General features: G+C 31.1%; 1 protein-coding gene across 1 annotated transcript in view; it reads right to left on the bottom strand.

Annotated features, from left to right (window-relative positions):
* LOC111699942 (uncharacterized) overlaps nucleotides 1-14,110 on the bottom strand; it is a gene marked incomplete in the record, with an annotated part of 52,210 nt that overhangs the window by 24,332 nt on the left and 13,768 nt on the right. Inside the window, 7 exon segments of the mRNA XM_023470738.1 lie at nucleotides 63-117; nucleotides 532-627; nucleotides 1,857-1,934; nucleotides 3,507-3,587; nucleotides 8,532-8,603; nucleotides 10,351-10,431; nucleotides 13,647-13,780. Coding sequence (XP_023326506.1) covers nucleotides 63-117; nucleotides 532-627; nucleotides 1,857-1,934; nucleotides 3,507-3,587; nucleotides 8,532-8,603; nucleotides 10,351-10,431; nucleotides 13,647-13,780 — 597 coding nt within the window.

Genomic DNA, 14,110 nt, shown 5'->3' with positions numbered 1-14,110 from the left:
AGGGCCCAGATATATTAATGGGTAGAGTTGGCTGAAGGGGGTGTTTCAGGTCCAATTGTAACCTCCAGAGGCCGAATTTAAAGAATTTGAGACGCGACTCAAGTTGTCATGGTTCCCCTTAAAATTAATTTTATTGTTTCGAGATTTGAGCCGTCGCTCAATAAATTTATTTTTAATGTTTCGAGATTTGAGCCGTCGCTCAATTGGAACCGGATTTTAACGATTCAGCGATGGGTTAAAATTCATTAAGTTCGGCCTCAGGTAAAATATCATTGCTGTCATTTACAATTGTAACATAACAATAGTAACCAGAAAACAGCGTAATTATTGTCGTCTTTTTTCTTTCTTTTAATTTTGATATGTTGCTAAGGTTGTACAATTTAAACCGTTCAATTCCTAAAAATATGCCAAGAGCTTTTTCATATGTATATCAGTTAAAACAAATACAAAATATTTTTTTTAAAATATTATTTAAAAAATAAAGAACCGAAAACAACGATATTCCATGAATATTCACATAAATTTAAATACCTTCTTAGTGACTGTAACATTTTGTGGTGCATGTGGTGTGGTGCGCTCCACGTATAGTGTACTCTCAACAGATAGGGTTGCTACCTCATTCGTGACCTAAACCACAGGGGTTATTACAACTTTTAAATGAAAAAATGAAAGTGAAAGTTCCAAACTTTGATTTGGCCAGACATTATTTTGTTTTCTTCAAAGGGAGTGTTCGCGAAAAATGAAAGGAGGTATAGGCTTAATGCGATAAAAAGCGCTTTTGATCGCTACTAATCTTACTTCTATCTGTTGCGTCTATAAGGAGAAAATTGTTAAAAACGACTAATACCGAAGAACGTAGTGTTGGTTCCAAGAACCATTCTCCAAGTGATGAGATGAGAAAATATAATGAATTTCCATCTGAAAGACCGGGATCACTTACTTTCATCTTTATTGAAAATGCGGTATTTATCAATATAGAAATATTTGGGGACTCAAGTAACATTTATCAATTCATTATCAGATACCATGATTCATGATTCATGATGTTATTCAAGTTTTCTTAAAGTAGTTTAATCTCTGTTTGTCTGTCTGAACTCATGAACCCCTGAACCGATTTGTCTCAAATTTTGGTTGGGGAACTTGGTAGAACTATGGGAATTCTTAGCTTGGTTTAAAAATTCTAACTTGTGTTGGACGACTTTTTAGATAATATAAATATTTCCAAGCAAAGCTGGGTTAACGAGCTAGTGTTCTTATAAAATAATAAATCTATAGTTTAGAATCCTGAAGGTTAAAATCATTAATGTTGTCAAGATAATGGTATTAATATCAATTATATATTCATATTACTTCCAACATTAAACTTTAGAGTTAATTCTCTACAGTATATATTGAAAATTTAAAGTATTGATTTTAAAGCTTAATTAAGTCTTTACATATTAGAAAATATGATATTTGCAAGAACACAAAACTAAGGTTTGTATTCGTTAAATCTAGTTCAATCTATGCTAAAACATACAGAAATTAAAAGAGAGGGAAAAAATCTATTTTTCATTTTATCCTGACGGGAAACTGGTTTTATTGTAAACATAACACGTAGATTGTAAACAAGGCTCGGAATTCCTGGATTTGGTTGGAGCACCGGGCCTGGGCAATTGCTTTTTGTTCTGCGCATTAAAAAAACAATTTCTAATTCCTTTCATATATAGTTCAGTACATTTCACTGTACACTGTACAGTTTACAGTGTACAGTCTACACTGCGCAGTGTAAACTGTAAAGTGTAAACTGTAAAGTGTAAAGTGTACAGTGTACACTTTACACTGTACATTCGGTACTGTAAGAAATTAAATCTTACCAAGCATTTATAAACTCCATGATCCTTCTTCATCAAACTTTTTATCTTGAGGATACCGTTGCTCACCTCGTGCCGGCCCTGGACAATCAATTAATCAATTAGTCAATCAATCAATCGATTAATCAATTAAGTAACTAATCAATCAATCTATCTTCCGATCGATTTATCAACTTTTTAATTAATTAATTAATAAGTTCATCCATCAAAGAATTCATCAATTCATTTAAATATTAATATTTTTGTCAATTAATCTGTCAATAAATCAATCAATTTTTCAATCAATCAATCAGTTAATCAATTCATAAATTAATCAATTAATTAAAGGTTTATTTTCTATTCAGCTAATTTTTCTTGGAAATTGTATTGAAGTATATCTTTATATCAGCAATAGAAATATCTATCTATCTATCTATCTATCTATCTATCTATCTATCTATCTATCTATCTATCTATCTATCTATCTATCTATCTATCTATCTATCTATCTATCTTTCTATCTATCTATCTATCTATCTATCTATCTATCTATCTATCTATCTATCTATCTATCTATCTTTCTATCTATCTATCTATCTTTCTATCTATCTATCTATATATCTATCTATCTATTTGTCTTGGTACAATAAATCAATAAAAGACCAAAAATGATCCACCTCGACAATTATTCTTCTATTCACTCAATTATTTGGGATTTTTTCTAATTACTTTCTGTTTATTTAATGTTAATTTTTATAAAGATATCAATAGTTTTTTGGTTTAAATAATCCCAGTTTTATTAATAAAGTTTTTTAAAATTGTAAACAACAAGAAACAATGCAGCATCGATCCAATAATAAAATTATTGGATCATGCAACCCCCCTTTTCAAGAAGAAAAAAATAAGAAAATAAAATATCAACAAACAATAACCATACAAAGAAATTTAACACTGACAAAATTTAATTTTCATATCTGAATATCTTAATGAAAAAATAAACAACCGATTGGCCTAAAAACAAAGAACTATAAAACAATTAAAATGCATGAACCAATTAGCTAAAAAAAACAATCAACTACAAATGCACTATCAGTCAACTAAAAAAGCTATATATATTTCAACAAAATTAAATAAGTTTTAACTTTTATTAAATGAATACACATGATTAATGAAAATATCATATTTTTATTTTATGAATATAATTTCTCTCTCATGAATATTTCTTATTTTCGAGGAATTAAAAACATCCATAATTCAATTCTCAAAATATTTTAAACCATCAAAAATTTTGTTCAGAGTGTTTATCATGAAACATTATTAATATTTGAAAATGATGATATGAAAATTCAGACTTTAACAGAAAGTTGCAATATATATATATATTGTTGGCTTTTCATTAAATGTGCGCTAACGCAATCATGGAATAACAATGACATGCCGATTCGTTGCATTAGGGAACAAAGTATAGATTTAATGTTTTCCTTTGAGTTCAAACATTAAACAACGGGTCCCATACAGCTGTGGAATAAAATACCACTCTTAATATTTTGAAATAGATCAAAAAACATTAAACACAGTAATTTTCCACTTTTAAGGTAATGCAGGAAATCCCGTTTGGTTTATAATAACATCAAATATAAATAATGTTGCCAAATGTCTTGTGCCCCAATTTACCTTAGGTAAAGGATGTCCATCTGCTCTGACCCATTGTATAGTCGGTGTAGGTATACCACTAGCACTGCAGGACAGAGTCACCTTAACATAAACAAGATATACCACTAGCACTGCAGGACAGAGTCACCTTAACATAAACAAGGTATACCACTAGCACTGCAGGACAGAGTCACCTTAACATAAAAAAGTTTTACCACTAGCACTTAACACTGCAGGGCTGAGTCATCTTAACAAATAACAAGGTATACCACTATCACTGCAGGGCAAAGTCACCATAGCATAAAATAAACAAGGTATACCAACTAGCACTGCAGGGTAGAGTCGCTTTAACATAAACAAGGTATACCACTAGAACTAGCACTACAGGATAAAAACATAATTCACACCACATAGCTATGTCTTTGCAACCTGATGATATTAAACTTTTTTATATTATAAACTTCGACGATTTATTTTCTTTAGTTTAGAATATCAAAGGTTCACAAGAGATTTTGGATGTTGTTTTATTGCGTCAGGTTGTATACTGTATATAGTATAAGAGGATTGTAAGAATAATACCAGGGATGGAGGAGAAAGACAGGACAGAGGATTCAAATATATAAACAGGGTTTATGCAGCATGAGAAGAAAAATGTTTGAATACATAGTATTGTTCTGAGCTGGCTGTAAAGCATTTCTTTACAACTCTGTCTCTCGAGAATAAAAGCAAAAATTGTGAAATTTCCAACAAAGATTTGGATAAAATTAAAGAGAAGGGTGGAAAATTTTAAAAGATTTTAAATTTCAAAAAAGCTTGAAAAACCTGGCGCAAACAGCTTTACAGAAATCTTCAAAACAACTTCAAAACAATTGACTAATATCTTTACTCCAGTAGTCGATCAATTTAAGAGCCTCATTCATTTTACACCTTAATGCGCAACAAAAAGAAAGATATTGCCGTTTTTCTGCCTTAAAAATTGATAATTTTTTCCCCTATGATGCATGAACCCGCAATTATCATTTTAGAGAGAAAACAAGGATATTTTTTATCAATTTTGCAAAGGTACTGTTGTGAATTGGACATGATGCTCTTCGAATTGAGGGTCACTTGAAATAAAGTCTACATGACCCTTTAAACAAGATTGCAATCCCTCCCTTTAAGAAATGCCGGGGATTGGAAGTATTCCCAATACAGTAGAACATATATTAGAATACAGATACAATATTATTCCATTATTCAACTTCAAGTTGCAAAATTATTCAAGATTAATTTAATTCTAATAATTTCAGCTCGACAATGCATTGCTGAAAGAGACTGACAAGGAGTTAGGTATTTCAAGGGATCATGAAAAACGAAATAAGTAATATTTTTATGAAGTTAGGTACTTTCCCAAAGGATTTTCCCCAAGCGGTAACTTCCCAAGGGTATTTTCCCAAGTGGAAACTTTCCAATTGTGCAATTTCACCAAGCGGTAACTTCCCAAGGGTATTTTCCCAAGTGGAAACTTTCCAATTGTGCAATTTCACACGAGGCAACTTTCCCAGTATGTTCTAGCCGCAGCGCTCGCCCCCCTGATCTGTTCTAGCCGCAGCGTTCGCCCCCCTGATATGTTCTAGCAGTAGCGCTCACCCCCCACCTGATCTGTTCTAGCCGCAGCGCACATGGCAGCCAGAAGACATAACCTTTGGGAAGTTTCCGCTTGGGAAATTGTACGTTTGGGAATTTTTCACTTTAAAAATTGTCACTAGGGAAATTGTGCTTGGGAAAACATCAAACACCATTTTTAAGTAGATCCCAGTGTTGCATTTAAACCATTGTTACAACGGCGAAGAAATATCAAAATGTGTGGGTGGTGCACACTGCAGGGTAGAACATCAGACGATATATTAAAACAGAATCAAAAATATTTAAATCTGAACGGAAATATTGTCTTATGGTCATCAGCACTACCAAATATTGTTCTTAGGTTAACCGGAAAAGCAAAAAATATAAATAATAAAGTTTATTATGATGGAAGGAATGTGATGTAAGCTAACTTTTCTAGTAAACTTAAACTTTTTTAATCAACTCTGGGCTGGGCTAAGCTATAACAATCTACAAAGAATTTAAACCTATTTGTTGAAAACTTTAGAATTTAAATATTTTTAGGTCAGAAAAGTCACTAAATTCAAGAGCAGGGAATATTTATTTTTAAGTTCATTAGTTACAGTTTACATGACAATGCACATTTGTAGCGCCTTCATACCGTTTTTATTTGATGAAGCTAAACTAACAAACTGGTTTATTTGATGAAGCTAAACTAACAAACTGATTTATTTGATGAAGTTAAACTAACAAACTGGTTTATTTGATGAAGCTAAACTAACAAACTAACAAACTGGTTTATTTGATGAAGCTAAACTAACAAACTGGTTTATTTGATGAAGCTGAGCTAACAAACTGGTTTATTTGATGAAGCTGAACTAACAAACTGGTTTATTTGATGAAGCTAAACTAACAAATTGGTTTATTTGATGAAGCTGAATTAACAAACTGGTTTATGAAGTTTATGATCAGTTCTTTCTGATTTTCATAATCTTTTTTTTCTAAACTTCATTTTACCCTTAATACATTTCATTTTTTTCTTAAATGGGTAATTAATGAATTTGTTTTAAATGATTTTTGTTTTTATCTGTTATAAAAAGGTTTCTCATCCTAAACAAGCGGCGATTGTTAAACAGACTTTATCTATTAGAATGACTAAAATACATATGATATTTCAATAGTAAAAACAATCTAGTTCTAAAAATAAAAACATTTTTTTATTGGTGTTCACACAATAATTTTTTTAGGTGGTAAACTTACTGAATTTATCTTAATTCCTCATTTCAAAATATTTGTCTTTTTCATTAAACTATTTTCTCTAATTCTCCCTATTTGGAATTAAAACTTTTGGAAAATATGAGTTCCATTAAAACTTCCCCTCTAATATAATTTTCATTATATGCTTCAACTGTTTGGTTTTAATTCTGGTTATTTCTACAATGTGTTGGTTTCGTCCCCATCCAATTACAATTCACGAACCCAGCTTTGACCAATTTGCAGGGGTGTATATATATCCCCTCAGTATATGAAAATCATTGCTTCCCAGGGAATGAAAATAAATGATTCTTAGGGTAACATAAATGATTTTTTTTTGGAAAAAGTATCAAGAACGGATAAAAAACTTTTGTTAAACAGTAAGCAGTAAACTTATTTATTAGATTTCAAGGCAAAGCTAGGTTCCCGAACTAGTAAGCAGTAAACTTATTTATTAGATTTCAAGGCAAAGATAGGTTCCCAGTAAACAGTAAGCAGTAAACTTATTTATTAATAAAATATGTAAATAATTCTACTGCTTGCCAGCAATACACTAAATTATACCACTACAGTGTTTGTTTCTTACTTACACCACACCAACCTTCAATTTTGTTCTTGCTATTTTTTTTCTTTACTTTTATGAAGCTGTCCTTAGTATATCCCTGCATCTTGAACTACTGCTGTTAAAAGATCTATTTTTAAAATTTTGATTGTAGTTATTTCTAAGGCTTGAACTCAGGGGGCGGGCATAACTCTCCTAATTTTGCCTGGCTAGGTTTATACTGTACAGTGAAATTTGTCGAAAAATGTTTCCTTATGACTGAGTTGTAAGGAACTGAGTTTTTGCCGCAAACTCAGATTTTCTCATAACTATGTCTTTGCAACTTGAAGATGAAAACCTTTGATATTTCAAATATAGACAATTTGATCTTTCAGAAATAATAGTTTGAAATATCAAAGGTCTACGACATTGGATTGCAAAGATATAAGGATGGATAAATTTGAGTTTGTGGCAAAAACTCATTTCCTTTGACTTGTTTTTACTACATTCAACTACTACTATACTATTGCGTCTGTTAATGCTACATTCCTGCAATTAAAGTTTTTTTAGAAAGATAATGGTAATTAAAGAATATTCTCTAATCTTGGATAAGACATGTAATGAGCACTTTATATTCTACATTCTAGTTTTATATGGTTTATATGCAATTTCGTGCTAAAGTATTTGATATCAATATTCTATAAAAACGCAAGGCCCAAAAAGCAAGAAAAGTCTATTCTTTTTTTCTAAATTAAAAGTTATAATTTTTGAGAGCTATTAAATATCAAGATTTTGATATTTAACTAAATCAGATGAGTGTAAACATAGATTAATAACTACACAGCTAGAACACTAGATGTTGTCTTTTCAAGAATTAGGGGTTTTTATAACCCTGAGGTAGAGGTCCACAGGAGTCATACGTATGCAACGTAAAAAAGGATCTATCTTTGTCTTATATCTCAACGCAGCATGCGCTTAATTCCTTTTGACTTTTGCCTCAGGGTTATTGTAAACGAAAAACACCTAAATCTTCAAAAGGCTACATCAAGTGTTCTATCTGTGTTGTTAACAATCTATGAATGGTAAAGCGTCGATTTTTTAAAAAGTAAAAAATTCTTTATATCCACCAATTCTTTCGTATTATTGTAAAGAAAAATGGGGGGAAAGGTTTGTTTAGTAGTATCCCCCTTTTCCAGTCAATTAGGGTAAATGTATTTTTCTAATAAAACTTGTGTGTGATTCGTGTCAAAACTTTACACATAAAAAGCGGAGTTTAACAAAGTATAAAAACTACACTGTTTGCACGCAATTCTGCAAAAACAAAAGTTTGCAGGGAAAATAAATGCTTTCTTCAGATCACGTGATACCTGGGGTGATACAATATATTTGATCAAAATATGTCGATTTTTATTCTTTAGGAAGGTGGTAAAAAAGACGAAACAAAGAAATTGAGTATTTGCAGCAAACTAAAATCTTCTGATCCCAATATCTTCGCAACCTGATGGTGCAAACCATTAATATTTCAAACTATTCAAATATAAATAGTTTGAAATATCTAAGGTCTACGACATTGGGTTACAAAGATATAGAGATTAGAAAATCAGAGTTTGTGGCAAACATTCAACTCCTTTACTTAAGCATTTTTTATTTAAGGTTGTTTAACTCACCGAGTTTCCTACGTTGAGATTATATGAATCCTGAGGTTTAACTTGAATCTGCGGAGGCTCCCTAACATGGACCTAAAATTAAAATATTAAAATTAAAAATTAGGATGAAAATATGAAAACTTTCAAGCATAATTTCAGGTGACAATGCCCGATTCACAACGGTACCCTTGAAACTTTTATTTGATTAATTATATTAAAGATGTTATCGGTTTTTTTAAGGTTTAAACGTGTTTAATTCTGATAACCCTAATATGCGGAAGTAACTTTTATAGAGAAACCACAGTTGAAAACAATCAGTTTTGAATAATAAATACATTGCCGTCATATCTATCTAATTCATAACGGGATCAGACAATGCTTTTAAGAGTAACGTTGTGATTCGGGAATTCTTTGCTCTCATCTGTTGTATCAAGATGAATTTCTTGTCAGCATTTACAAACTACTTTTAGCTCGAGATAACGGATATTTTTATTAATTCTTCAATGTAAAATATAAATTATACAATATCTCGGCGCTAAAAATGGTTTTATAAGAGTAATAGCCAATTCTATCAGATAAGAAAGCGCCCGCTTTGAGCTTCAGTTTTAAAAGAGTAATTGGCATAATTCTCTAAGAATAATGCGTAAGAGGGTGCACATTTTGCTTCAATGAGTGATCGTTGGGCTAAAAATAATTCTGAAGGCAGTTCGACTCTGATAAGATTAATTTTTACAATGCATAAACCCGCCGAATAATGTACCAAGTACCAAGAAGAAAAGAATGAAAATGTAGAAAACTGAGAATTTATTTAGAATACATGAGGCAGCAACATATTGGTTTTAACAACTGTAAACTTTAACCAGAAAACATGTTTAAGAAAAATATTAAGGAAAACAGTTTAAGAAAATGTACGTTTTAACACCCAGCTCCACAATCTGTAAGCGAAATGCCTCCCCCCCCCCACTGAGCTGAAATCCCATGAGTGCTAGTTAAGTGGACACTTCAAATCTGAAAATTTATGGAAAATAATGAAATTCATAAAATGTAAAATAATGTTAAATATAAAATCTTTTTTTCACAATTTATTTTTAAATTTGAATTTTTTTAAACAAAATTTAAAAAGAGCAGAATCATAGAAACATGATGTTTATTGTTGATAGTTTTACACTCTCTTTTGGAACCTGTCGAATCCTAAAAAAAATAGAAATCGGACAGTCGGACACAGAGAAAAAATCGACATGACTTTCTGAAACCTTATTTTAACGTTTAATTTACATGTACAATTTAGATTTTTTTTTAAATGTCTCACTTGAAAGAAAATTAGTGTATGCAGAGAAAGCAGATGAATGAAAATGGAAACACATTAAGAAGAAGGAAAGTATGAGTAAATACATTACTGCAGAAGTTTTAATGACTGGATAATTATTCGTCTTTCTTCCCTAACTCATAATTAAACCGTTGTATTCTTTCTACAACAGATAAATCAGAATTTTATTACTCTAAAGAAGGAATTCTAATCTTACACAAAGAAGGAAAATCATATGTACACTGTATATCAATAATGCATTTGATTTACCGACTGTACTGTGCTGATTTTTCGGTGTATGGTGTACACAAGGTTATATTGTTTACCTGTCAGAAGCCTGATGTACCGGCTGTACCATGCTGCTTGTAAGGTGTACATTAGGTGTGGGTGTACACTGTAAAGTGTACAATGTACACAAGTTTATTTCTGTTTATCTGCATAATGCCTGATGTACTGGCAGTACCGTGCTGCTTGTACGGTGTACATTAGGTGTGGGTGTACACTGTACAGTGTACATAAGTTTATTCTGTTTACCTGCATAATGCCTGATGTACCGGCTGTACCGTGCTGATTGTACGGTGTACATGTATATTCTCCTGCGTGGCTGTTGGTAACCTGAACAGAAGGAATAATTAATTTAATTACATTCAAGGATATTTAATTAGATCAAGTTTATTCAAAGCGAACCATAGTAGATTCTGGCCCGGTAGAAAATAAACACATTCCTTAAACATAATCAAAATAAAAAAAGACAGCAATAAGATAAAGAACAAAACGGAATGAAAATATCTTATCTATTTTACAGCATGAGAAAAACTATATGTATTTGACTTGGACCAAAGACGACATTCTGGTTCCTCTACACATGCTTAATTAGTTTTGAGTATTTCGAAGAGCTACCTTCACGCGTAATTTCAATAAAATGAAACTAAACGCTTATAGTTGATATACAGGGTTACCCACAAAAGGTTGAGAATTCAGAGACGACTGCATGGAATGTATACTGTCCAATGAAAGTTGGAGAAACGGGTCTCAAAATGCATAAAAAAAATTGGTGGCATTAACAACATAAAATTCAGAAACTCCGTTTCTAGCAATCATATCTGCAGCATCGCATACATATTTTAAAATTTCCCAAGAACTCCCACATATTGAAAATGTTTTCTTGGATTTATTTGCTATAAAATTTAGTTAATTCAAATATCATAGAAATTTCATTTTTAAAAGAAATGTTTAAAAAAACCAAAAATTAAATTTGCGATTCTTTGCTGAATTTATAAATTATTATCTCTGCAGTGAGGCGGGGATTAAATCAAGTTTATTCTCGAACTGGGGGAAAAAGATTTAATCTTCGGATCCTAGCGTTCAAGCGACATATATTTCAATTCAATTCCTCCAATCCTTTACAAATAGCCGGCGGGAAAAAGCTAAAAAACAGAAGAAAAAACTGCGTAAACAGATCAGGAAAACTTGAAAGGGTATATCCAGGATATAAATATAAAAATGTTTTTTTTAAGAATCAAAATATTTTTATTTTTTCAGAAAGTTTACACAGTGCGGAAAAGTATGATAGCAGGCATGATGTTACAAATAGGAAAATATTATCTTTTTCCTTGCGCAGAGTAGAAAATAATTAGAAAAGTAAGTATAACATCCTGCAGTCTTCTTACTTACACAATTTGAGCTTAACAGAACTTTTTTCTCTCTTGAAGAACAATTTTTGCATGATTAGATTTGATCGTAAATATATATATATCCTGAAGTATCCTGAAGAATGCCTAGCATGAAACATAATGTCGCTACAATAAAACTTAAAATCATGTTTTGAATACTTATTTTCTTATATATATAAACATATATATATATATATATATATATATATATATATTCAACTTTTTTTCAGTTTAAATATACATTTTAGATGTTTAAATATATATTTTCCGAAATAAAATGTTTCATGGGTCAAACCCAATCATCAGTTGGAATAAAATGCATATATATATATATATACTAGCTTGAGAACCTTACGTTGCCCAGGGTAATTATAGTTACTCCAGCGCTTGGTCATAAATTACAATTTTAGCTATTTCTCTATAAAAATATAACTATTCAACTTAGAATCTAAAAACCACACTAAGCACATTTCAAGCCGAGTTCTCCAATCAAAATTTGAGGCAATTCAGGTGTTCATGAGTTATGACCAGACATACAAACAAACAAACAAACAGACAAATATAGATATATACGACTATCAATGGTTGTGAATGCAACTATATTTATTAAAGAAAACCCCGGTAAAAGGTTTTCAATGTTTACTTTGAAGGATCTATTTGCTAGAGAGCTAATAATAATATTTGTTAGGATATTAGGTGTTTGTTCTCAATACAGCACTTAACTTTTCTTTATATACTTTACACGCTTTGCACTTCTAACCCAGGAGAATACTAGGAATTATGGACGCTTCATGCCCCTCTCACTCAACTGCCTAATTTTCTTTATTTAAGGAACTATAAGTTTTTATTCGGTGATTACAAAAAAAATAGCTCAATGATTGCAAAGTCAAGTTCTTATTTTGATAGATAAAAGAAATTACGAATTTCGTTTTTTAAGTTATCAAATAGTTTTTGGCAAATTTTCATTATTACAGAAATAATTATTTTTATGACATCGCATTATAAACACAGTGTCCGTACCATATGCTTCATATGTTTTTACACAAATTCTAATTTAGGGAAAGAGAACTTTTAATGATATTGACAAACTCTAGTATAAGGCTAAGTTCCTGCTAATCTAATGCTAAACTTCTCCAGACTTTATTCTTAGCTTGGTCTCTTCTTTTCATTAATATCATGTTGAGCGGAGAAAAGATTATATTATATCATTACTTTGTCTAAAATATACGAATTATATTCGGTCGAGTAGTTATTTTATTGTCTAACTCATTCAGTTCTTTCTTGTACCATCTCTATAGAATAATACAGTAGCAATGAAGAGAGAAGCAGTTAAGTATCTGATAGACATATTATATATATATATATATATATAGTAAATATATTACATATCTTAGACTTTATTGGAAATAGAAGACGGTTCCAGTCTACAGTCTGTTGACTGAAGATAACTTAAATCAAGTTTTTGCAGTTCTTATTTTTCTTCGGTTTTTTCTTTTCTTTTTCAGATTTCGTCAATCTTCTTTCGACTTAACTGTATTCGATTTTAGTTCTCTAATTTCTCCTACCTTCTCTCACCTTCTCCCACCTTTTCCCCCCTTCTCCCCCCTTTATCCCGACATTCTCAAATCCCTCTCCCACCTTCTCCAGCCTTTCTCCCGACATTATCAAATCCTTTCTCACCTTCTCCCACCTTTCTCCAGAAATTCTCAAATCCTTCTCCCACCTTCTCCCATCTTTCTCCTGACATTCTCAAATCCTTCTCCCACCTTCTCCCATCTTTCTCCTGACATTCTCAAATCCTTCTCCCATCTTCACCCCATTATTTCCTGACATTCTCAAATCCTTCTCCCATCTTCACCCCATTATTTCCTGACATTCATAACCACTTCTCCGGGTTCCGGCAGTTCCTCTAGATTTGATTTACGCAAAAATATTAGAAAAACAAATTTATTCTTTCTCATGACTTTATCTTCTCCCTCTCCCATTTTTACCAATATTTCTTTAGACATGTCTCCTTTTTTATCTTATACAAACTTTTTCATGAAAATCAAAAAATCCTTCTCCAAACCTTCTCTTGGCATTCTCTATCCTTTCTCCCGACGTCTCAAACATTTTTTATCGCATATTTAAATCCTCCTCCTTCTCATTGCTTCTCACCTTATTAATGTGTAGGGATCCGTTGGTAAGAGATTGAATCCCCTCCATCTCAAAAGGATCAAAGATTCGTTTATCCTTTGACCAAGTGATGAATGTAAAGGGAGGGTTCGACTCTATATGACAATGTATGATCCCTAAAAATAATTAGATTATTAGTATTAATATTAGCAATGTATGATCCCTAAAAAAAAATTAAATATTGATATTAATATTATCAATGTTTGATCCGTAAAAACATCTAAAATTTTGATATTAATATTATCAATGTATAATCCCTAAAAATATTTAAATTATTAGTATTAATATCATCAATGTATGATCTCTAAAAATATTTAAAATATTATTATTAATATTATCAATGAATGATCCCTAAAAATATTTAAAATATTATTATTAATAATATAGCAATGTAGAGGTAGGAAAATCTGTCCGAGACAAAAAATTATTGTTGAAGAGAAGGATGA

This window comes from Eurytemora carolleeae, unplaced genomic scaffold (genome assembly GCF_000591075.1).
Source record: "Eurytemora carolleeae unplaced genomic scaffold, Eaff_2.0 scaffold384, whole genome shotgun sequence".
NCBI classification, from domain to species: domain Eukaryota; kingdom Metazoa; phylum Arthropoda; class Copepoda; order Calanoida; family Temoridae; genus Eurytemora; species Eurytemora carolleeae.
Note: the sequence above shows the minus strand (reverse complement) of the source record. Positions and strands in the feature narration are given on the sequence as shown.